Here is a 24,906-nt window from a genome sequence, read left to right as displayed (position 1 = left end):
TGTTTTGTGGGAAAGAACATCCCAATCACCAATGCGACGAATTCCTGAAGCTTTCACCCAGTGAAAGAAACGCCAGAGCCAAGAAAGCTGGTGTTTGTTATAACTGTCTGAGAAAAGGGCACCTCACGGTAAAATGTTCGTCTAAGCATTCTTGCCGTGAGTGTAACAAGCGGCATCATACAGTTCTCCATATCGATTCGACAAAACCGAATGATAACACTGGTACAGATACAGTGAAACCTGTCGAAAACGATAATGTTGTGCCAACAATGAGCAACGTGGTAACCCTTAATTGCGAAACTGCTACGAAAGGATACAAGGATGTGCTGTTGTCTACTGCGGTTGTGAATATTCTTGACGAACATGGCAACGCAAAGCTGTGTCGTATTCTACTTGACTCCGGTTCACAACTCCATCTTATTACAGAAGCAATGGCAGCACTCCTTGGGATTCAACGCGAGAAGTGTGCAACCAGCTTAGTCGGAGTCAACGGCAAGGAGACCCAAATCAAGCACCAAGTGACGGTGGTGCTTCAATCTAGATCTACAAGTTACCGTACCACCATCGAATGGTTAGTTGTGCCGAGGATCACAGGCATACTTCCGGCTCAGAAACTCAACACTTCGGAAATAGCGATTCCCGATCACATTCGTCTGGCAGATCCGGAATTCTATAAGCCTCAACGAATCGATCTTTTGATTGGTTCCGAGCTTTTCTACAGTATCATAATGACCAACCGTGTCGAACTGGGGCCCGGGCGTAAAATCCTCCAGGAAACATTTTTTGGATGGGTTGTTGCTGGACCAATCAATGGTCGCTCGTCATGTATACAACCACAACATTGCAACACGGTTTCAATCGCAACGGAAAGTCGACTGGACGAGCTGGTTCAACGGTTTTGGTCTCTTGAGGATGTACCAATGGCTGCTAAGTTGTCACCTGAGGAGGAATTGTGTGAGCAGCATTATGCTCAGACTACAACAAGAGATTCATCTGGAAGGTATGTGGTCAGACTCCCGTTTCGTGAAAACGTAAGCAAGCTTGGTGAAACGAGACAACATGCGCTACATCGATTCCAGCAGTTAGAAAAGCGGTTGAACAGTAACGAAAGATTGAAAGGCGAATACGATTGTTTCATCGACGAGTACATTGGACTCAATCATTGCCGAGAGATATTTGAACCAGAGGCAAGCAGTAAACCAAACTGCTTCTTGCCGCACCATGCGGTTTTCAAGCCGACGTCATCATCAACGAAGTTACGCACAGTGTTTGATGCGTCAGCGAAATCTTCTTCGGGACTCTCACTGAACGACGTGTTGATGACAGGTCCGATCGTTCAGGATTCGCTATTAGACATCACGATGCGATTCCGGATTCACCAGTACGTGTTTACTTGTGATATCCCTAAGATGTACAGGCAAATTACAATGTCAGCAGATGATACTAAATTTTTGCGGGTTTTTCATCGTCAGCAATCAACAAAGCCGGTTCGCACATTTGAATTGACCACAGTAACATACGGAACGGCATCTGCCCCTTTTGCAGCAACTCGTACAGGATGAAGGCAATCAGTTTCCCATAGCCGCCGAAATTATTCTGCATGATTTCTACATTGACGATACATTGACCGGTGGTGACACGATAGACTTTATCAAAACGGCAGCGGATCAGCTAGTGCATCTACTGAAGCGTGGTGGATTCCATCTACATAAATGGTGTTCCAACTCTGAGGAGTTTTTGCAAGCGATTCCGGATGAACTACAAGAAAAACGAACGTCATTAGAAATCTGTGGAGCAAACGATGTAATCAGACACTGGGATTATTATGGAATCCTCAAACAGATGAATTCTGTTTCCGGATTAACCCTGTTGTGGAGCAGGCTGTAATTACAAAACGCCATATTCTTTCCGAAGTTTCGAAAACTTTTGATCCACTGGGTCTGTTGGCACCATCTATCGTACTTTGCAAACTGTTAATTCGTGATTTGTGGAGGTTGGGAGTTGCTTGGGACGAAGAAGTTCCTCCCGACCAAATCAATTCCTGGATGAAGTATTTGGCCAGTTTGAAAAGATCAGAGGGACTGAAAATTAGCCGATGCGTTCTCTCAGCAAACCGTGTTAGTATCGAGCTGCCTTTTCGGATGCATCTTTCTCTGCATACGGGGCGTGTGTATATATAAGGTCAATTCTCCCTGATGGTAACGCCGAACTTCATCTGCTGACAAGCAAATCAAGAGTTGCTCCGAAGCAAACGATCCCACGTTTCGAGTTATGCGGATTTTTGTTGATGACTCGATTGATTACTGTTGTTATTTCGGCGCTGAAGCTGAATTTCGACAAGGTGGTTTCATGGACGGATTCCACCATCGTATTATGCTGGCTACATAAATCCCCCCACGACCTTAACACTTTTGTGTCTAATCGTGTTGCGGAAATCAACCGGTCAACTACGGAATTTGAACGCAAGTACGTCGAATCAAAATCGAATCCGGCTGATATGCTGTCGCGCGGTGTTTACCCTGAAGATTTGAAGAATAGTAACGTTTGGTGGCATGGGCCTACTTTTCTAATGTCGTTTTCGTTTTTGTGGTGTAGATACACTCGTGATACACTTTGAACCGAAAATGTTCGTTTTTGATTTTCGTGCTACACAAGTGTAGCATTTTTCTTCCACTGAAACAAGCAGCAGTGTAGCACCAGAAAAAATCAGATTGTGCCGTGTATTGTAGTTTGTTGTCAAGTTTCTCCCGTTGTTATTGTTTTCTTTTATGGTATCCAACAGGTATCCATAACAAACAAACCTAACTGCACTCAAAACGTTCGTTTTTGCCGTGCAAAATGCTGCACTAAACAGTGTCGCTACACCTCAAAAAGCAAAACGACATAAGAAATTCACCATACATCGAATTTGAAACGACAGAAGTGATTGAAATTCCAGATATAAAGAAACTTGTTTGTGTCGCATACGAAAGGCCGCAGGAGCTACATGTTCTTACAAGGTTTAGTTCATTCAATCGTTTGCGACGAGTCATGGCATTTGTGGCTCGATTCATCAGAAAGACAAGGAAAATTCGCATTGCCAACGATCATCAAACGTTCCCTACTGTTGAAGAATATCAGGTGAGGTTGGATTTGATAGTGAAGGCGGTTCAGGCATCATGCTTTCCAGAAGAAATAAACCAAATCGAGAAATTTCATCTAACCGGCGAACCTAAACATAAATACGTCGGTAAGCTGCGGAATCTCAACCCTACATTGGAATCCGGTATCCTGAGAGTTGGAGGGCGGATCAAACACGCTAATCTTACATTTGAACAACGCCATCCTGCTATTCTACCTTCAAATCACCAGTGACGAGAATGATCATTGACGACCTACATCATAGGTATCTGCACATTGGTGCAAATGGGTTGTTATCTCTTCTTCGCCAAAGATTTTGGATACTTGATGGTCGGAATCGAGTACAACAACATTTGAGGAAATGCGTACGTTGCTTCAGGGCTAATCCTTCCAAGCTTTCACGATTCATGGGCGATCTTCCTTCTTATCGCGTTACTCGAGCTGATGTTTTTTCACGAGTCGGAGTTGACTATGCAGGACCATTCTGTATCAAGACTGGCAATCCACGTAAGCCGACCATCATGAAGGGATACATAGCACTGTTTGTGTGTTTATCATCTAAGGCTATTCATATGGAGTTGGCGGTTGATCTCTCCAGTCAAGCATTCATCAACGTCCTGAAGCGTTTCGTTTCAAGAAGAGGAGTACCCACCACAATTCTGTCAGACAATGGTACTAACTTTAGAGGTGCCAATTCTGAGCTTCACAAACTGTATCAGTTGTTCCGGAATGAAGCTACAATCGACGCGGTCAGAAACTATTGCCTGCCGCTGGAAATTAATTGGAAATTCATTCCTGCTCGTTCCCCTGAATTCGGCGGCGTATGGGAAGCAGGAGTAAAGTCTGCGAAACACCACATCAGACGAGTAGTTGGCGAATCGAAGTACACATACGACCAATGGAACACTCTCATAATTCAGATTGAAGCCATCTTAAACTCAAGGCCACTCGTACCAACGTCGTCTGATCCCAGCGATCTCAAGGCTATCAGTCCAGCTCATCTTCTGATAGGTCGTGATTTGACTGCAATTCCGGAGCCGTCGCTGGAGCATCTAAAACTAAATACATTGTCGAAGTATCAGGAAATTCAACGGATAAAAGATACCTTCTGGAAAAGATGGTCATCCGACTATCTGCAAGAGTTACAGCAACGTCCGAAGCACAATCGTCATCATAAGGAGTTAAAGATCGGAGATCTGGTCGTATTACGGGAGGATAATCTCCCGCCTCTGCAGTGGAAGTTGGGTAGAGTGGATCAGATACATACTGGAGCAGATAAGGTTACCAGAGTGGTAACTGTACGGACGTCGAGCGGTTCTTTCAAGAGGACAACTGCCAAACTGTCGTTGCTTCCAATCGAGGATTGAGTTTCTACGGAAACTGCAAGGCGAGGGAGAATGTTCAGGTGTAAACGGTCACTTGGAATGTATATCCTTAAATTGGTAACCCTATACTTTATTGTTTTTCAATTATTATTTTTTTGACGGTGTACTGAATGAGTTTGTGGACCGACGCGAAGAATAAAACACGTTTCGAATCTTTTTTAATATACAGTCCGTTTTTATTCCCAGAAATCTGAAGAATAACCCGTACACAGTCAATAAATTTTATCTTATTTTCTACTAATATATGTCTCTCCAAGCTAGATTTGACGTTGTTGGGAACGTATCAGAAAAGTATTGCCAAAAAGAAGAAAACTCGCCCCATTATCAAGAATGAAAAAGGCCTCTGCCTGACTGCATTACATTTCAAGGCTCCAGAACACGATGTCCGTTGGATCACATGCGTAATACCAGATTTGTAACGCGGCAAACAAAATAGTCAACATGTGATACCACCACGACAGTATATGTCTTTGGTTGCCATCTCAGTGCTAATGGGGTAATCCCACCCATCGCAGCAAGATCACATATCCGAGGGAAAATATACACCCAGGTTTTTTTTTACACGGTTTGGTTTTGGTCGTTTAAGACCTTCAGTGACAATGAAGAAATGAGTTAACCCCACCAAAAAATTCACAAAAAAAATTAAAGAAAATTCAGGGGGTATTTAAAAAGCTGTAAAAGTTCAGGTTAACCGAAAAAATAATGAATTCCAACCGTGTAAAAAAAAACCTGGGTGTAGTTTAATAACTTTATAATAAAATCAATAAAATAAAACAAGACTCAAAATCGCCCGAGCCCGACCATTGTGCCATGTTATAAAGACGCAACGTTATTTATGGATGTTCTTGAACAGTCAACTTACCCTCTGGGTGTATTTCTGCCGCCATCTCGGGAATGATTTCCTCCTCGTCCTTTCGACATCCACGAATCTGTCGCCGTTTCCCAATTCCGTTTCTCCTGCTGCATAGAAGCTAATCGGCCAAAATTTGAACTCTCGTTGGAGTACGGTGACACTGATCCAGTATTATTGAACGGGGAGCTGCCAGAGCGATCGTTGTGTCCACTCCGATTGCCTTGCCTCGATGGCATTCCAACTGATCCAGGATGAACGAAAGATCCGTTGGACTGTTGCGAAGGAGTAGACACGCCATATCTGGGCGTTTGAGAAGAGTGCGGCGTCTGATGATAAGGGGTCATGTACGGCGTTTGACCACTAGGTGTATACGGCTAAAAAGAGAAAAAATCGGATATAAATAAGTTATTGCTCCCTGAAACACACGGATAAATCCAATTCTTATCCAAACAAACTTAGCCAAGTGAAGAACTGAATCTTAATTTCATGTAAGGAAAGCCATAAAAAAGGTATTTTCCCGTGGAAAACACTTTCGTGCTAAGCATGGTTACCCCATATCCCATTCACAGTTATCGCAAAAAAGACACCGTTTGCACTGTGCTGGAGGCAAGGATGTTATCGATCATTTAGGGTCTGTCTCATTTGGAGAATTAAACTTAAAAGTGACAGTTCGAAAATAAGCAAATATCCCGGTCATAAGAATGGCTGGTGCTACCAAGCAATTCCAATAAGACATCGATGCAAAATGATTCGATATCTGTCAGTAATCTTGCTCATGAGTAGGGTTATTCGATAATTATTGAAATGTCACTTTAAGTTTAATTTCAGTTTAATTATCCAAATGAGACAGACCCTTAGTAATCTACCTTCGATCATTTAATAGTTTTTTAAAAACTCTTTCCAGAGGCTAAATTTTAAAATGTGCCGTATGGTGGACTTCTAGTGCAAAGGTTTATCTACAACTCTGCCTGACAGTTCGCTGTTTGAATTTCACTAATAACGGAGCTATAGCGTTAGTAACAGTAACGTAGACTAAATGATTGCATATTTTGTTATCATTTAGTATAAGTATAGCAACTAGCACCGTAACTCCTTTAGCAGAGGAAATCGAACATCGACCTGTTGAAGAGAGTTGTCGAAAAACCTTCGCACCAAAAGTCCACCATACAACACAATTTGAAATTTAGCCTCTGGAATGAGTTATTGACAAACTACTAAATGATAGAAGGCAGATTACTAAATGATCGATAACATCCTTGGCTGGAGGTGGTAACAAATTAACTCCACTTCATCAGAAATCATCACTAGGATGGAGTAAACTTGTCAACAATCCACAATGATAAAATCCAAAGATGAATTAAACCTCAGCGGAGTTCGCTCTGAGAAATTTGGGTCAGGATTAACTCCGGATTGTCTGTACAAACTGATAGTAAGAATCTGGGAAACGAAACAGACCGCGTAGAGACACGCAAAATTATGGACGAGAACAACTTTCCTAGGACTAGACTGATCAAAGCAACGGCGGATGGAGTGCAAAACTATGTGAAGATTTCGGACAAACACTTAAATTCATTCGAATTCCGCCGGGGCCTAAGACAAGATGATGGACTGCCGGACAGCAACCTTGCAAAGATGGTGTTCGCTTCCGACCCGGCAGGTACAAGAAGAGTACATGAGTACATGGGGCACATGATTCTGTGATACTGCCCCAAATGTCACTAACCCGAACGCCTATACCCCGAAAGGCTATTTCCCCGAATAACCCGTTACCCCGAATGGTCACTACCCCGAAAGACCATTACCCAGAATTTGTCAAAAATTAAAAAAACATGTACTCACTTTATTACTTCATTAGATTTCGTTTCAATAATGAAGCTAAAAATAGAAACTAATCAGTCAAAAATAACATATTCAAAATAATTAAAGTATGAGTTATTTACTCCCCCGTCTTATTCCGGGCTATCGCGTTGTTTAAAAAAAGGAAACACGAGCAGAAGCGACGACCTCGATAACAGAAATTGGTATGAACTAGCCTTCCATGTGAGGTAAAATACCAAAAAAATAATACCAAAAACTTATATGCAGAATACTTGAGGCATAACATGCTCAGGTATTTCAATACCAAACGAATAATAATTAATTATGTATTTGGTATTGACATTCAATTTGATAGCTGAGTATGTTATGGCTCAAGTATTGTGCATATTAGTTTTTGGTATTATTCCTTTGGTATTTTACCTTCTATGCAGGGCTAGTTCATAACAGAGTATGGTATCAATAACAGAATTAGGTATTATTTAGCCAATATCTCCTGCTCGGGAATATTTACTTTTTCGCCTCATCCCGCCCAAATGCGTGCTTTAAATGAAGTTATTTACTCTTCCACGTTATTCCGGGCAAATGCGTGCTTTAAAGAAGGAGGCATTCACTTTTTCGCATTATTCCGCAAGTACGTGCTTTATAAGAAGGTGTCACTTACTTCCCCCCCTTTATTCCGGGCATATGCGTGCTTTTAAAGAAGGAAGCATTATTTCGAAGAAGCGGATGCTTTAAAAGAAGGTGTCATTAACTCTTTCGCATTAGTTCGGGCAAATGCGTGCTTTAAAAGGAGGACGCGTTCACTGTTTCGCATTAAGAGCCCCGCACATAGGATTCGTTTGCGTTGCGTTTGACAGTTTTCCCATGGGCAATGTGCCAAACGCATCGCAAACGTATCCTATGCGGGCCTTTTTATTCTGGGCAAGCACGTGTTTTACAGGTTGTATGTCAATGCCCAGAATACCAATCCCCAGAATCAGTTCCCCAGAATGGTATTTCCCAGAATTCCATTTCCCAGAACGACCAATTCTCCAGAATGATATTCCCCAGAATGCACCATTTCCCGAAAAGAAATCCCCAGAATGATCCATTCCCCAGAAAAAAAACCCGAATGATCCATTCCCCAGAAACCAAAAACCCAGAATGACCTGTTCCCCAGAAAAAGGTATCAGTCTAAGAAACTATGTTTTTCGCTGTCATTTCTATAAATTAAAAATACTAGATACTATATTTCTATGCAAAAATACTTATATTGAAGTACGCATTTGCCCGGAATAAGGCAAAACGACATGCTGCCTTATTTTAAAGCACGCATTTGCCCGGAATGGAGCCCATTTGATATGTTTGTTAGGGGTCACATACAATACGAAGGAGCATATAATCCATTATACTCTGTTGTTCATATTGGGGAAGCCCATATGGCATAATGCCATTTGGCATAAAGCCGTTTGGCATAATGACCATTTGGCATAATCGTTGCAAAGAGTATGAAATGCAATGGGTCGTAAGAATATATGATTTCCATTTTTAGAAGTATGTATTTACTCTGGAAGAATACAAAAGAGTAGATGACTCTTCTTTAAAAGTATGCGTTTGCCCGGAAAAGGCAAACGAGTAGATAACTACTTCTTCAAAAGTATGCATTTGCCCGGAAAAGGTAAAGAGTAAATCTGTTTAATTTTTCAGTGACCTATAACTTTTTTATGAATTAATTTGATTACTGAAATCAAAAGCTTTTATGTTGTTCTGTTGATTGCGCTATTCAAATTAATTCATGAAAAAAATGTTACTTAGGCCCTTTTGAAAAGTTAAGCGAGAAATCACTCATTGTTTTAAAGTACGCATTTGCCCGGGATAATGCAAAAAAGGAGATGACTCCTTCTTTAAAAGTACGCATTTGCCCGGGATAATGCAAAAGAGCAGATGACTTCTTCTTTAAAAGTATGCGTTTGCCCGGAAAAAGGCAAACGAGTAGATAACTACTTCTTCACAAGTATGCATTTGCCAGGAAAAAAGGCAGAAGAGTAAATGAATCCTTTTTTTCAAAGTACGCATTTGCCCGGGATGAAGCAAAAGAGTAGATGACTCATTCTTCAAAAGTACGCATTTGCCCGGGATGAAGCAATTACGAAGTATTTAGTCTAAGCTAGGAAATGGTGCATTCTGGGGTATAGTATTCTGGGGATTAGGACATTCTGGGGAATGTCTTTCGGGGGATGGAGGCATTCTGGGAAATGTCTTTCGGGGGATAGGGGCATTCTGGGGAATGTCTTTCTGGGGATTGTGGTATTCTGGGGAATGGTTTTCTGAGGAGTAGTGCATTCAGGGGAATTAATTTCTGGGGAATCACTTTCTGGGCAATGGGTTTCTGGGGTATGACATACAATCGTTTTAAAGGGTGTCATTTACTCTCCCATTTTATCCCGGGTAGATGCGTGCTTTAAAAGAAGGAGAAATTCACTCTTTCACATTATTCCAGGCAAGCGCGTGCTTTCAAAAAAGGTGTCATTCATTCTCCTTCCTTTTTCCGGGCAGATGCGAGCTTTAAAAGAAGGAGGCATTCACTTCCTCGCATTATTCTGGGCAAGCACGCTTTACAAGAAGGTGACACTTATGGGCCAAACACAACACAACACGTTTGGCCCACTACTCTCCGATCTTATTCCGGGCAAGTGCATAATTTGAAAGAAAAAAGTAATTTACTCTCTCGCCTTGTCCCGGGTAAGTGCGTTTATTGTATTTAGCGCATTAACATTATTTGTTGCTAAAGATATTTATTTCCGTTCTATACACAGTACATATATTAAAGAAAAAGAAATAATTGCTTATACTGAAAGTCACATCACATTTTCACAAATTTCTCGTGAAGGTCGTGAAGCCAGGTCTCTGGCATTCGCAAGAATAATTAAAATTATTGCGTAATATTTATTTATCATCAGACTAAGGCCGGAGTGGCCTGTGCTGCACATAAAAGACTTCTCCATTCAGCTCGGTTCATGGCTGCACTTCGCCAACCACGCAGTCTGCGGAGGGTCCGCAAGTCGTCCTCCACCTGATCGATCCACCTTACCTGCTGCGCGACTCGCCTTATTGTACCTGTCGGATCGTTGTCGAGAACCATTTTCACCGGATTACTGTCCGACATTCTGGCTACGTGCCCGGCCCACCGCAGTCTTCCGATTTTCGCGGTGTGAACGATGGATGGTTCTCCCAACAGCTGATGCAACTCGTGGTTCATTCGCCTCCTCCACGTACCGTCCGCCATCTGCAACCCACCATAGATGGTACGCAACACTTTCCTTTCGAAAACTCCCAGTGCGCGTTGGTCCTCCACGAGCATCGTCCAGGTCTCGTGTCCGTAGAGAACTACCGGTCTTATAAGCGTTTTGTAGATAGTCAGTTTGGTACGGCGGCTCCGATCGAAGCGTCTTGCGGAGTCCAAAGTACGTACGATTTCCAGCCACTATGCGTCTCCGAATTTCTCTGCTGGTATCGTTATCGGCGGTCACCAGTGAGCCCAAGTACACGAATTCTTCAACCACCTCGATTTCGTCACCACCGATAGAAACTCGTGGTGGGTGGCTCACATTGACCTCTCTTGAGCCTCTTCCTATCATGTACTTCGTCTTCGACGTGTTGATGACTAGTCCAATCCGTTTAGCTTCGCTTTTCAGTCTGGCTTCCTCCATCCTCTCAAAGTTACGTGCCATGATATCAATGTCGTCGGCGAAACCAAATAACTGGACGGACTTCGTGAAAATCGTACCACTCGTGTCAATCCCTGCCCTTCGTATTACTCCCTTCAAAGCGATGTTGAATAGCAGACACGAAAGACCATCACCTTGCCGTAACCCTCTACGGGTTTCGAAGGGACTCGAGAATGCCCTTGAAACTCGAACTACGCACATCACCCGATCCGTCGTCGCCTTGATCAACCGTATCAGTTTATCCGGAAATCCGTTTTCGTGCATTAGCTGCTATAACAGGTCGATTGTATCATATGCGGCTTTGAAGTCGATAAATAGATGATGTGTGGGCACGTTGTATTCGCGGCATTTCTGCAATACCTGACGTATGGCGAACACCTGGTCTGTGGTAGTGTGTTCACCCATAAATCCCGCCTGGTACTGTCCCACGAACTCTCTTGCAATTGGTGTTAGTCGGTGGCATAAAATTTGGAAGAGTACCTTGTGGTGGCGGTGTTCAGCAATGTGATTGCGCGGTAGCTGCTACAATCCAGCTTATCGCCCTTTTTGTAGATGGGACACACGACACCTTCCATCCACTCCTGCGGCAGAACCTCATCCTCCCAAACCTTGGTAATCACCCAATGCAGCGCTCTAGCCAGTGCTTCACCACCGTGTTTAAACAGCTCTCCTGGTAGTTGGTCAACTCCAGGGGCTTTGTTGTTTTTCAGCCGGCCGATCTCCTCCTGGATTTCCTGGAGATTCGGAGCCAGAAGTCGCATGTCCTGCGCGCGTGCTCCTAGGTTCATTACCATACCGCCACCGTTGTCTGCCATATCGCCATTCAGGTGCTCTTCGTAGTGCTGCCGCCACCTTTGGATCACCTCACGCTCGTTCGTAAGAAGGTTCCCGTTTATGTCCTTACACATATCGGGCTGTGGCACGTGGCCCTTACGTGAACGGTTCGAATATCTCTCCAGCCATCTTCAAGAGATGCTGCGCCTAGCTGCTCTTCCGTTGGGAGTGCCACTTCCAGCTGCTGCGCGTAGTCTTGGGCTAGTCTACCGTCTTGTAGCCGCCCAATGTTAAGCCGCGGCGAACGACTCCGACGCGTGTTGATCACCATCGAGGGTTTTGAGCGCAGACATGCTTCGACGAGGTAGTGGTTTGATTCAATATTCGCACTGCGGTAAGTGCGTACGTTCGTGATGTCGGAGAAGAATTTACCGTCGATTAGAACGTGGTCGATTTGGTTTTCCGTTACTTGATTAGGTGATTTCCATGTGGCCTTGTGAATATTCTTACGGGGGAAGAAATTGCTTCGGACTACCATTCCGCGGGAGTCTGCAAAGTTTATGCATCGTTGGCCGTTGTCGTTCGATACGGTATGCAGACTATCCGGTCCGATGACCGGTCTATACATTTCCTCCCTTCCTACCTGAGCGTAATACACGGAGAATGACGTTTACTCATTAATGGGTACTTTTCTTTGTTATCTTCAGCTTCTGCTGAAACATTTACCCATTTTGGGAGAATAAGTGGATCTACTCATTTAAATGAGTAAATCCACTTATTCTTCCAAAATGGGTGAATTTTTCAGCAGAGAGAAAGAGATAGCAGAGAAAAAGTACCCATTAATGAGTAAACGATTTTTACCGGGTATATGTATATGATTTTCGGGGTCATGGTCTTTCAGGGTAGTGGGGTATGCGGGGTTGTGGTCATTCGGGATAGTGGAATATTCGGGGTAGTGACCTTTCGGGGTACTGACGTTCGGGGTAGTGACATTCGGGGCAGTGACGTTCGGGTTAGTGTCATAGAACCGGGGCACAGACGCTGTTGTGAGCCGTGCCTACTTGGGGAAAAGGCGCTCGGAGGGTTGGGATTGAGCAAGTGCGCTTTTAGCGGTCGCTTTGGTAAAGCCTGCTTGCCCTTGTCCATGAAGCTTTTATAGATATTTTAAAGAGCCCACTGTCAAGATCCACTGACCTGGGGAGAGGTCGTCAAGTGCTTGGATGTAGTCCCTGCAGCCTGAGTGAAGCGTGACGATCCATACAAAAATTTCTAGATGCTTCATACAAAAAGTGTGACATAGGGGGGAGGGGGGTTGAAAATGTCCAATTTTTGCGTTACGTAATTAATGGATCGTCCCTATGTAGAATTACAAAACTATTCAACGCGATTCACCTTAACCCGTTCCTTCCCACGACATATCTCAAAGATTTTGAGAAAATTGTAGAACAAAAATTAGTACAAAAAGAAAAAAAAATGATTGTAAATCAATAGTTACATGATTGTTTCAATAGTTTCGTTATTTTTACGAAAACTTGATTATATAAGCTATCCAATGCGACCATAAAGATGTGTTAAATAATTCTTTTTGTTGTTGAAACAATTTGATGAAAGTTGGAAGCTGCAAAATTTGGTGGAGCTCTACAGCTACCATGGGAAGGGTTAAAGAAGCCAAAATATCACGTTTTGCCTCGGACTGGGAAATGGTTTACCGCGAAATGAGGGACAAACCGCTCTAACGCCATCATATTGACTCGACCCAGATCTTTTTTTGTTCGGTTATTCAGAATCGGCGTTCGCCCTGACTTAGGTAGGTATAACAGAAAAGGGCATTATGAAACCAATAAATGAAACTTACTGTTGTCACATAGTTGCTGGTACTTCCAAAATCACCGGGAGTGTAGTCATACCGCGGTGTGTGGCTTGTCGCCTGAGATAACGAATTCAGCATGTGCGTTGGCATGTTTTGAGCTAGTTTTGTGATTGTATCGCCTGTTGATCGAGGTATTATGTTATCACAACTGTGCTTTGCAAACAAAATGAGCGAATATACTTACTGTTGTACTTAGGTGATGCTGAAGTATAAGGCGTTCGGGAGGTGGATGAACTGCCCCGTGGTGTGGTGGCTGGAGTGGTCATCGGAATGGGATCACTGAAGTGCTCCTTGAACCACTTCAACAATGAGTTCACGGAATCAAAGTTTTGGCTGCGAAAGCGGTAGCCTTCCGGAGTAATAGTTATATATTCGTGCTTGAATTTGTTGCGTGGTAAGTACGATAGAAGAAATTTTCCTGGATAGTTTTTCGCCACGGAAACAACATAGTGGATTTTATTAGGATTTCTCTTCTTCTCCTCCTTGAGAATTTCTTCTGCTCTATCCTTCATGCCACCATCAGTGTCCTTGTAATATTTATAATTTAGTAAATCACGAGCATATGCGGCCATTGGATTTATATACCGGGCGATAATCTCATCCAAATCTTCGAACTCCTCGTTACCTATCCATAACGACTGGCCTAAACTGAAAACATTCTCTTTACCTTCTTCGCGTACGTCGATGTGCTGGTAAATGTCTTTTGTGACCTTCCACGTTGCAGTCAGATGATCTGAACCTTTACTGGATGGCCTTACAATGACTTCACCCTGATCTAGCTTGTCTAGTAGCTTCAAAGCTTCCGGGTACGATATATTATGGAAAGAAGGGTGTACAATTACCCTTTTTATGTATTGTTGTCTTTGTTTTTGTTTCTTGGTATCACTTTCTTTTTTGTTGTCCTTGTCTTCGGCGTCTTGATCATAATTAACATCCTTTCTAGGTCTCCATTCGTTATTTTTATCTGCCAAATCAGAGCTTTTTGAAGAACAATCCAACGTGAAACGCTCGACATCAATCTTTGTTATTCGCACATGGATGGTTTGTCCCATCTGTACTCGTTCCTCAGGGTTCTTCACGTGTTTATCGGAAATATTCTTTATATGGATAAATCCTGTAAGGCCGTTATCGAATCTTACTCGAACACCAGTAGCTTGTCCTGGACATTCGCCAGCGTCAAAATGGTTCCACACCTCCGATAGCTCTGGAAACTCGTTCTGCATACAGAACGGACACTGCCAAAGACCAGTTTCATCATTTCGCACCGGATTTGCCTGATCTAGTTGATCGCCTTGTGGTTTGCGATGACTGATACCAGAGACTGTGGCCAACATCATTTTACCAACGTATAAGGATTCGGGTGTTTCTTTTGTCAAATAATCGAACAGCTCTTCCGGTGTACAAGAGCGATATGGAGTACGAAGATCTTTATACCGAGAGTTCAATTCTGCACGAATGTCGTATAGTGTTATGCTCTTGTTACCAAACCCTTGTCGTTCTAGCTCCACTGCAAATGCATCAAGATCGAGATCTTTTAGCCGTTCTGGTGACTCCAGAATTTCTTCCAATGCTCCAGCAGGGTTGGCGTCTTCATCGTCATACTCCAAAGCATCTACCGCCATTTTACGAGCCCATTCATAGGTTTCAGGATGAACGCGCGATCCATCAAGAACTTCCACGTAAGCCTCCGTACTGTCACCTAGGGAATTTGTATCAATCTTTATAAAACCGGAACAGTTAATAAATACTTTTGGACCCATATGACAGGCGGTAACTAGTTGCGTTCGATTTTCCAGTCTTTGATTGGTTTGCTTCATCACCTTGATAAGAGCTTGCCCTTTTCTCGGACCCAAACCACAAATAAACTGAACCAAATTCATGGTGATTGAATTTTGAACCGTCAGATTGATATCCACACCTACTTCATTTGTTCGGTTGATGAACTCGAGGTACAAATTGTCTAACAGATCTTCTTTACTCAATTGCTCTTGCAGCATGTGGTATCTCAAACACAAGATTTCTTCGTCAGCATTACAGAGCTGGGAAAATTCAACCAAAGGATCTTGCATTCGTCGTGCCAACGAAATTGCTTGACGAAGAACAAAAGGATATTCTCGGAAGTCACTAGTTCCTTTGTTGGAATTGGCGTAAATTTTCGCTAGTTCATTGTCCATTATTTCAACTTGAATGTCCGGAAATTGTTCCTCGTCGACTAGCGTTTTTACGCACTCCTGAAAATCTTTCTGCACCATCAATGCCTCTCTAGATTCACCGCCAATAACGATCACGTGAGGTTTTTTATTCCGGATAAAGTCCGTAATTGCCTGCAGATCACCCTCCTTGAGCTCTTTCTCCTCTTCTCGGAAAGTATTCTTTCGTTTCATCAAATGTGGAATTCGCAGATAATCCGTTATTTCACCATCAGGAGCAGTAATGGCTGCGAACGCCGATTGCGAGTAATCAGGAACGTAGCCCACGCCCATAACTCGAATTCCTCGTGAGGTTTCCCAGTCGTAGTCATCGTCGTCCACTTCGAAAGCTGTGAAATGAATGTAAACAAAAGTAATGTTCAGTAATGCACATCAAAATCTTTAACGTAATTGGCGAATTAGAGAGACAAAAAGAAGAAGACATGCGATGGTGAGAAACAACAAAATCGTTCATGGCAAGGTATACGGCGGTGATTTTAAAATGCCCGTAAACAATTTAAAACAAATTCTAATTAAAAACTAATCAATGGAAAGTGCGAGAAAAATGAAATCTACAATTCATGTGATGCATTCAAAATATAGTTTTGCATTTTTCTCGCACTTTCCATTGATTAATTTCTGCATGCTTCTATTGGTCAATTGATTATATTTCATCGAAGCAATAACGATATCCAATTCCAAACATAAACGAAGTTAGGAACACTTTTGCGCGAAATTAGGAACTATCCTGTTTTCATGCGCGAAATAAGGAGCATACAATGAGATCGATTCATACGGCATTTTTTTTAAATAGCAGCGAAATTTGCAAGTAACATTTTTTTGAGAACCAAGAATCCTTCTACTACGTGATGCAGTAGCAATTGTTCCCAAATTGCCACTACATGTTTCTCAATGAACGTTTTAACCTTGTCAGATCTTAAAAGCGCGACATTAGGGTACTTCACGGTACATTTGAACACGTTTTGCAACGATGTATTTTAATAATGAATTTTGGTGGAAACTTTCACCTTTCAGAAAAGCGTACCCAAGTACCGGCACTATTAAAAAAAGCTGCATGAATCCGCAAGTAGGCTCCGCCAAAGCGACCGTGTGCCGCTCAAAGCGCACAAGCCCAAGTCCTGGTGTTAGGTGGGACGCTAAACAGCCCTGACACGACGGCCCTCCGACGAGACAGGAGGTTTGCGCAGGCCCAATAAGCCGCCTTTAAAAACAACCATTACGAACAACATAGAAGATAATACGACTCGATACAATCGGCAACGACCTAGGCGACGAATAAAGGCTCACGATTGGAAGCTTGGAACATGGAACTGCAAGTCGCTAGGCTTCGCAGGTTGCGACAGGATAATCTACGATGAATTACATCCCCGCAACTTCGATGTCGTAGCGCTGCAGGAAATCTGCTGGACAGGACAGAAAGTGTGGAAAAGCGGGCATCGAGCGGCTACCTTCTACCAAAGCTGTGGCACCACCAACGAGCTGGGAACCGGCTTCATAGTGCTGAGAAAGATGCGCCAACGCGTGATTGGGTGGCAGCCAATCAACGCAAGGATGTGCAAGCTGAGGATAAAAGGCCGTTTCTTCAACTATAGCATCATCAACGTGCACTGCCCACACGAAGGGAGATCCGACGACGAGAAAGAAGCGTTCTGCGCACAGCTGGAGCAGACATACGATGGATGCCCACTGCAGGACGTCAAAATCGTCATCGGTGACATGAACGCTCAGGTAGGAAGGGAAGAAATGTATAGACCGGTCATCGGACCGGATAGTCTGCATACCGTATCGAACGACAACGGCCAACGATGCATAAACTTTGCAGCCTCCCGCGGAATGGTAGTCCGAAGTACTTTCTTCCACCGTAAGAATATCCACAAGGCCACATGGAAATCACCTAATCAAGTAACGGAAAACCAAATCGACCACGTTCTAATCGACGGTAAATTATTCTCCGACATCACGAACGTACGCACTTACCGCAGTGCGAATATTGAATCCGACCACTACCTCGTCGCAGTATGTCTGCGCTCAAAACTCTCGACGGTGATCAACACGCGTCGGAGTCGTCCGCCGCGGCTTAACATTGGGCGGCTACAAGACGGTAGACTAGCCCAAGACTACGCGCAGCAGCTGGAAGTGGCACTCCCAACGGAAGAGCAGCTAGGCGCAGCATCTCTTGAAGATGGCTGGAGAGATATTCGATCCGCCATTGGAAGCACCGCAACCGCTGCACTAGGCACGGTGGCTCCGGATCAGAGAAACGACTGGTATGACGGCGAATGTGAGCAGTTAGTTGAGGAGAAGAATGCAGCATGGGCGAGATTGCTGCAACACCGCACGAGGGCGAACGAGGCACGATACAAACGGGCGCGGAACAGACAAAACTCGATTTTCCGGAGGAAAAAGCGCCAGCAGGAAGATCGAGACCGTGAAGAGACGGAGGAACTGTACCGCGCTAATAACGCACGAAAGTTCTATGAGAAGTTGAACCGTTCACGTAAGGGCCACGTGCCACAGCCCGATATGTGTAAGGACATAAACGGGAACCTTCTTACGAACGAGCGTGAGGTGATCCAAAGGTGGCGGCAGCACTACGAAGAGCACCTGAATGGCGATATGGCAGACAACGGTGGCGGTATGGTAATGAACCTAGGAGCACGCGCGCAGGACATGCGACTTCCGGTTCCAGGAAATCCAGGAGGAGATCGGCCGGCTGAAAAACAACAAAGCCCCTGGAGCTGACCAACTACCAGGAGAGCTGTTTAAACACGGTGGTGAAGCACTGGCTAAAGCTCTGCACTGGGTGATTACCAAGGTTTGGGAGGATGAGGTTCTGCCGCAGGAGTGGATGGAAGGTGTCGTGTGTCCCATCTACAAAAGGGCGATAAGCTGGATTGTAGCAACTACCGCGCAATCACATTGCTGAACGCCGCCTACAAGGTACTCTCCCAAATTTTATGCCGTCGACTAACACCAATTGCAAGGGAGTTCGTGGGGCAGTACCAGGCGGGATTTATGGGTGAACGCTCTACCACAGACCAGGTGTTCGCCATACGTCAGGTATTGCAGAAATGCCGCGAATACAACGTGCCCACACATCATCTATTTATCGACTTCAAAGCCGCATATGATACAATCGATCGGGACCAGCTATGGCAGCTAATGCACGAAAACGGATTTCCGGATAAACTGATACGGTTGATCAAGGCGACGATGGATCGGGTGATGTGCGTAGTTCGAGTTTCAGGGGCATTCTCGAGTCCCTTCGAAACCCGTAGAGGGTTACGGCAAGGTGATGGTCTTTCGTGTCTGCTATTCAACATCGCTTTGGAGGGAGTAATACGAAGGGCAGGGATTGACACGAGTGGTACGATTTTCACGAAGTCCGTCCAGTTATTTGGTTTCGCTGACGACATTGATATCATGGCACGTAACTTTGAGAGGATGGAGGAAGCCTACATCAGACTGAAAAGCGAAGCTAAACGGATTGGACTAGTCATCAACACGTCGAAGACGAAGTACATGATAGGAAGAGGCTCAAGAGAGGTCAATGTGGAGCCACCCACCACGAGTTTCTATCGGTGGTGACGAAATCGAGGTGGTTGAAGAATTCGTGTACTTGGGCTCACTGGTGACCGCCGATAACGATACCAGCAGAGAAATTCGGAGACGCATAGTGGCTGGAAATCGTACGTACTTTGACTCCGCAAGACGCTTCGATCGAATAGAGTTCGCCGCCGTACCAAACTGACTATCTACAAAACGCTTATAAGACCGGTAGTTCTCTACGGACACGAGACCTGGACGATGCTCGTGGAGGACCAACGCGCACTGGGAGTTTTCGAAAGGAAAGTGTTGCGTACCATCTATGGTGGGGTGCAGATGGCGGACGGTACGTGGAGGAGGCGAATGAACCACGAATTGCATCAGCTGTTGGGAGAACCATCCATCGTTCACACCGCGAAAATCGGAAGACTGCGGTGGGCCGGGCACGTAGCCAGAATGTCGGACAGTAATCCGGTGAAAATGGTTCTCGACAACGATCCGACGGGAACAAGAAGGCGAGGTGCACAGCGGGCAAGGTGGATCGATCAGGTGGAGGACGACTTGCGGACCCTCCGCAGACTGCGTGGTTGGCGAAGTGCAGCCTTGAACCGAGCTGAATGGAGAAGTCTTTTATGTGCAGCACAGGCCACTCCGGCCTTAGTCTGATGATAAATAAATAAATAAAAATCAACTGGCAACAAGCTTGAATTATTTTTCCCATGAGACATAACTGTATGATAACCAGTTCACAAATATTGAACATCTTCATCTGTATGGATATAATCTACTAACCTGGGTTGAAAGGCGCCACTTTTATCCAATTGTACAGCTTTCTGCAGCATATTTTAAGCACCGATTCCTTGGCTTCTTCCAATAGAATGGCTTGCAACTCGCGGCGCAAGTCCGGTAGAATCATCTTCGTAAAAGCCAACTCGACACACTCAGAGCGCAATGTGTTCCATTCCTGAACATTTTTAGCGAACTCGTCTCGCTGGTAAAGGGCCTTCATTTCATCAATGATGTCCGCTGACGTTGAACCTTCGATGCGCTCCGAGATAGTAATGGTCAATAATTGATCCTCCTGACCCATATGCAGCTTCAAGAATTGATCTCCGGTCAGATCGCGCACATGCTTGTCCTTGATGTATTTCATAGGATAGCACTGATGGTTCTCGTCGATTTCTTTTATTCCTTTTTTGGTTGGCCGCACGCTAAGCTTGGCACGTTCGTAGTAAAATTCGCGGACGCATTTTCTCAGTAAAGGTTCTCGAGCCAACTGTCTGGCCACCATGAATTTCGCTGCGTGAAGAACATCCTCGGTCGTAACGAATCTGTTGTTCACGTACTCTTTTGCAATATCTATGGGGTCACAAGCTTCCTGATCAACCTCATGACGCTGGTAGCTATCTCTAGCGTTTTCCGCGAACTTTTCTGGTGTCAAGCCGAACCGTTTTGCTAATCCACTCAGGCCACCTTTTCGACACATAGCGTAAGGGCCAGAATCTACGTTTAGTTTAACATGTTCCTCTGCGTAAGGCTCATCGTCTTCTAATTCCAAATTTTCTAGGTCGATGTTTTCCACACCTTCTTCACTTGACTCAAGAGCTTTTCGACGAGCTTCCAACTTTTCCTGACGCCTACGTTCTCGTTCTTTGACTTTCATTTTCTCCTGCATGGCAGGAATTTCCTGAGCATAGTACAGTAGGAAATGATTGTGAACGTCTCTCAGCTCCTCCGGTGTTTGAGCTGCCCTCAACCGATCAAAATCATCATCCTTCATTACGCGAGTTTCCTCTGGAATTGCGGCATCTGGATTCTCCATTATTTGCTCCAGCTGATGGTTTCGCATATTTTCGAATAGCTTCAGCAAGTTGTTTCTCCTTGCGGTTAGCTGACACCATTTTGCGTCATATTTGTACACCTTCCACAAATCATTGATGTTCAAATCGGGCTGTACGTACTCTTTTCTGTAGAACGCAATGAACGGTACTTCCAGATGTTGGTTTCGCATAAAATCTAGTGCTTGTTTTATTTTCGGAATAGCAGATGATGACTTTCGCGAATAAGTTTCCTGATTGGACACAGGGGGTCTACAGAAAGCTTGCTTGTAAATCCACTCTGCTTCATCTTCCAGTTCGTTGGAACCTTCAGCAATTGGCGAGATTGGGACGTCCCGCAGCTGCATTCGTTCTGGTATGTCTATTTTACGTATTTCATTGTCCAAATCAGTGAAGTGGCCTCTCTTTAGCTCACTCGGTTCGAATATATCAAATATAGTTTTCTTCGATGTTTTCTTGCGAGCTGCTTTTTTCGGTCGTTTTTCACGTTCCTCCCCGCCTTCTTCCTCGTATTCATCGTCTCCTTCCGAGTCGTCTTCGTATTCGTCGTCGTCATATTTTTCAAATTCCTCATAATCAAAATCAACTCCAAAAATATCTTGACCTTCTTGCAACGAGCTTGATAAAAAATACAATACTTATTTATGTTATACGTAATTTTCATTCAATTGTATCACTTACGCATCTGTGAAAATATGTTTCTTCTTTTTACGCTTATCGCTTATCGGAACACCGTCATCATCGACAATAAAATCATCAGCATCGGATTCGTCATCTTCTTCCTCTTCAGGATTTTCCTCCGCGGTCAGTTGGAGTTCACGGTGACTTTCCCGTTCCGAATGATGTTCTTCATCCTGTAGATAAATATAAATACACATGTAGACCATCATTTCTAAATAAAATATCTCAAGTTGTAGTTGAAATAACTGAAAAGTGGTATGGTTACAGGACAGTTTGCAATGAGTTGGACTGCCTGACCCTAAATTGAAATCTTGTTTTGATGAATATATAATTTTACTAGCCTCATCGCCGGATCCTTCAAAGAGTTGTTCAGCGATTACTTCTCTATTCAGTCCATCATCCACAACGTCGTCGTCGTCGCTACCCTCGTCAGTAATTTTTTTCAACCGTTTGAATCGTTTCTAAAAGATATAAAATATAAAATTATTCAGACAGATAAAAGTGTTGCGATGCTCATAATAGTGAGCTTTGTATCAAATATGTGGTCAACTAACCCGCTCTACTTTAACACCCAAATTTTCTTCTATCAGATCGTAATCTTCATCTTCCAGACGATCATCAAGCTCGTCTTCGTCGTCACTTTTTTTGCGCTTTTGGTGACCACCATCCGAGTCCTCCCCGCCACTGTCGTCGTCCTCCTCAATCGGATTATCATCAATAAGATCCTTAAGTTCTTCTCGAAGCCTTTCTTCGTCATCTGTGAGCGTAACAAAAAATGAATAAAAGTCAATATTTCAGTCGGGTAGGATTATTATCTAATCTCACAGCATCCTGAAAAAAAAAACGGTTTCGGCATACCGTTATTTTCCTTTTAACTCAGGGTATCTACTAACTATGTAGAATTCTTATGAGTATTAGTTATTAGCTTTTTCCCGGCACGCTTTGCTGCGCCAGAGGGGGTCATTTACAATGGTTGAGTGGTAAGCGTGACTGCCTCTCACCCCAACGGGCTTGGGATCAATCCCAGTGCGCGCCGTAGGGATTTTCTTAGACGAATGTGTGGTGCATGTGTTGATGGGTACGATATGCAAGGTCCAGGAGAAGTCGTCTTCCTGGCGTCGGTGATTGTCATTGGGAAATAAGCCGACGGAAAATAAAAGCAATTAAAGTGTCGCTACTTTCACTGCTACACCTTAAACCATCTCAACGCAAATAATAACAACATGAGGTATTCGGGAGGTATTGAATACCAAATAGATAGCTCATTCAGGTATGTTATTAATATATGTTGTATTTGTATAGATATTTGTCAATAGCACTTGAATACCTTCAATAGCGTTTTTGACAGAAATGTTAAATATTCAATAATAAATATTTAATGGTAAAGTATGTTTATCTGTCAACGATACCAAATTCAGAGCTTCTACTTCGATCAATGAAAATAGATCAGAACGAATATGAATTCCTACTTTTTTACAATGTTGTGAAAACTCGTATGTGAATATGTACGTTATGCGGAAGATATTGATTTGGAAAATGTATTGGAGGTAACCACTTTCCCTTCGATGGGACTCGAACCCATGACCCTACAGTACATATTCACATATGAGTTTTCACAAGATTGTAAATTAATGTCCAAGTCGGGTGGAAATCCCCGGAAATATGCAATCAACTTTGATTGATTTTTTGTCGAAACAAATGGAGTGAAAATTTAATAAAAATGTAAAACGCAATAGAAAGACTCATCATTCAATAAAAAAAAATCTGGGATAGTTCAATATTTTATTTTTCGAATAAACATTAGTTGGCCAATCGATCACTCGTGGCGGGCGCATCGGATTTGCTCGATTTGCTCTAGTTTGACGTTTGCTCACTACTATCATCTGGTTCGTGATATGCCCAACTAACTGAAATCAGCAGATGTCGTTAGTGTTTGAACGACGATGAACTTGATGAGAGAATGTTCAATGTGTTTTGTCTGTTTGTCGGAACTAACACCATCACAGTAGTTCCGTCTAATGCGAGCTCGAAATAAATTGCAATCGCTTCCGAGCTCATATTTAGCGTCATATTCAGCTACTTCAAATAACTTGAAGTTGGTTGTGTTGGCGTCCCTTCAGCCAACTCTAACCTACTTCGAATCGCTTGAAACAAAAGAAGTGCTGTCTAATGACTTAGCTCGAAGTTACTTGAAGTAGCTCGGACTTACTCGAGAATTTTTAGCAAAAAAAACTGTCAAGCTACTTCGGGTTAGGACGCTACCCAAACACAAGAAAATTAATTTGTTTTTTGCATTTCTCGTATTAACTAAGTACTAACTATACGTAAAGGCTATAGGATCAATCCAAAACCGAACTTTTGACAGAAGGCTCGGAGACCCATAGTGCTATATATCAATCGACTCAGCTCGACAAATTTAGGTGATGTCTGTATGTGTGTGTGCACAAAAAAAAATGTGAGACACACTTTTTTGTACTCAACTTAATCCGATTTTGCTTGCAACAGGTTGCATTAGACGCGGAATCCTGTCTAATTTTTCGCTATTGAAAATTGGTCCAATTGGTCCATTGGTCCATCGCGCTCCGGAGTTATTGAAAAACATTGGAAAAAATTCTAGATATGCATTATTTATTTATCTAGATATGATTCAAATGAACGCAAATAGACATAAATAGATAAAAATAGTAAAATCTTTTTTATAATGCGCGAGAAAGGCTCCACCAACGCTAGGTGAATTAATCTGAGTTTTTTCTCGTTTCTTGTGATCAATGCAAGAACTAACTCTACTTCCTTTGTGGAGTTGCGGCTTCTGTTTTGATAATTTTGATTCATTTGACAACAGTCAAAATGTCAAAATCGCTACCTCGAGTTGCTCAAACTTGCTCGGACTACAGCTTGGAGTCGGCTGAATGGACGCCATCAGAACCAACATCAAATTGGTTGAAGTAGCTAAAATGGACGCCAAAAATTAGCTCGAAAGCGATTGCAAGCTACTTCGAGCTCTCATTAGACAGGACTAGATTAGAAGCTGCAGTCCAAGCAACTCAAGGTAACTTGGGATTTTGTATTTGTATTCATTTCACATTTTTACTGTTGTCAAATGA

General features: G+C 43.4%; 1 protein-coding gene across 2 annotated transcripts in view; it reads right to left on the bottom strand.

Annotated features, from left to right (window-relative positions):
- Positions 1-24,906, bottom strand: part of LOC134205289 (transcription elongation factor SPT6) — a 31,410-nt gene that overhangs the window by 5,625 nt on the left and 879 nt on the right. For both annotated transcript variants that reach the window (XM_062680413.1, XM_062680414.1), the window contains exons 3-9: positions 22,357-22,559; positions 22,144-22,263; positions 21,803-21,975; positions 20,076-21,739; positions 13,712-16,066; positions 13,513-13,646; positions 5,368-5,732 (exon numbers count right to left, since the gene is read on the bottom strand). In XM_062680413.1, the coding sequence (XP_062536397.1) occupies positions 5,368-5,732; positions 13,513-13,646; positions 13,712-16,066; positions 20,076-21,739; positions 21,803-21,975; positions 22,144-22,263; positions 22,357-22,559 (5,014 nt within the window). The remainder of the gene's footprint in view (positions 1-5,367; positions 5,733-13,512; positions 13,647-13,711; positions 16,067-20,075; positions 21,740-21,802; positions 21,976-22,143; positions 22,264-22,356; positions 22,560-24,906) is intronic.

This window comes from Armigeres subalbatus, chromosome 1 (assembly GCF_024139115.2).
Source record: "Armigeres subalbatus isolate Guangzhou_Male chromosome 1, GZ_Asu_2, whole genome shotgun sequence".
Lineage (NCBI taxonomy): Eukaryota > Metazoa > Arthropoda > Insecta > Diptera > Culicidae > Armigeres > Armigeres subalbatus.
This window is presented reverse-complemented; position numbering and strand designations above follow the sequence as displayed.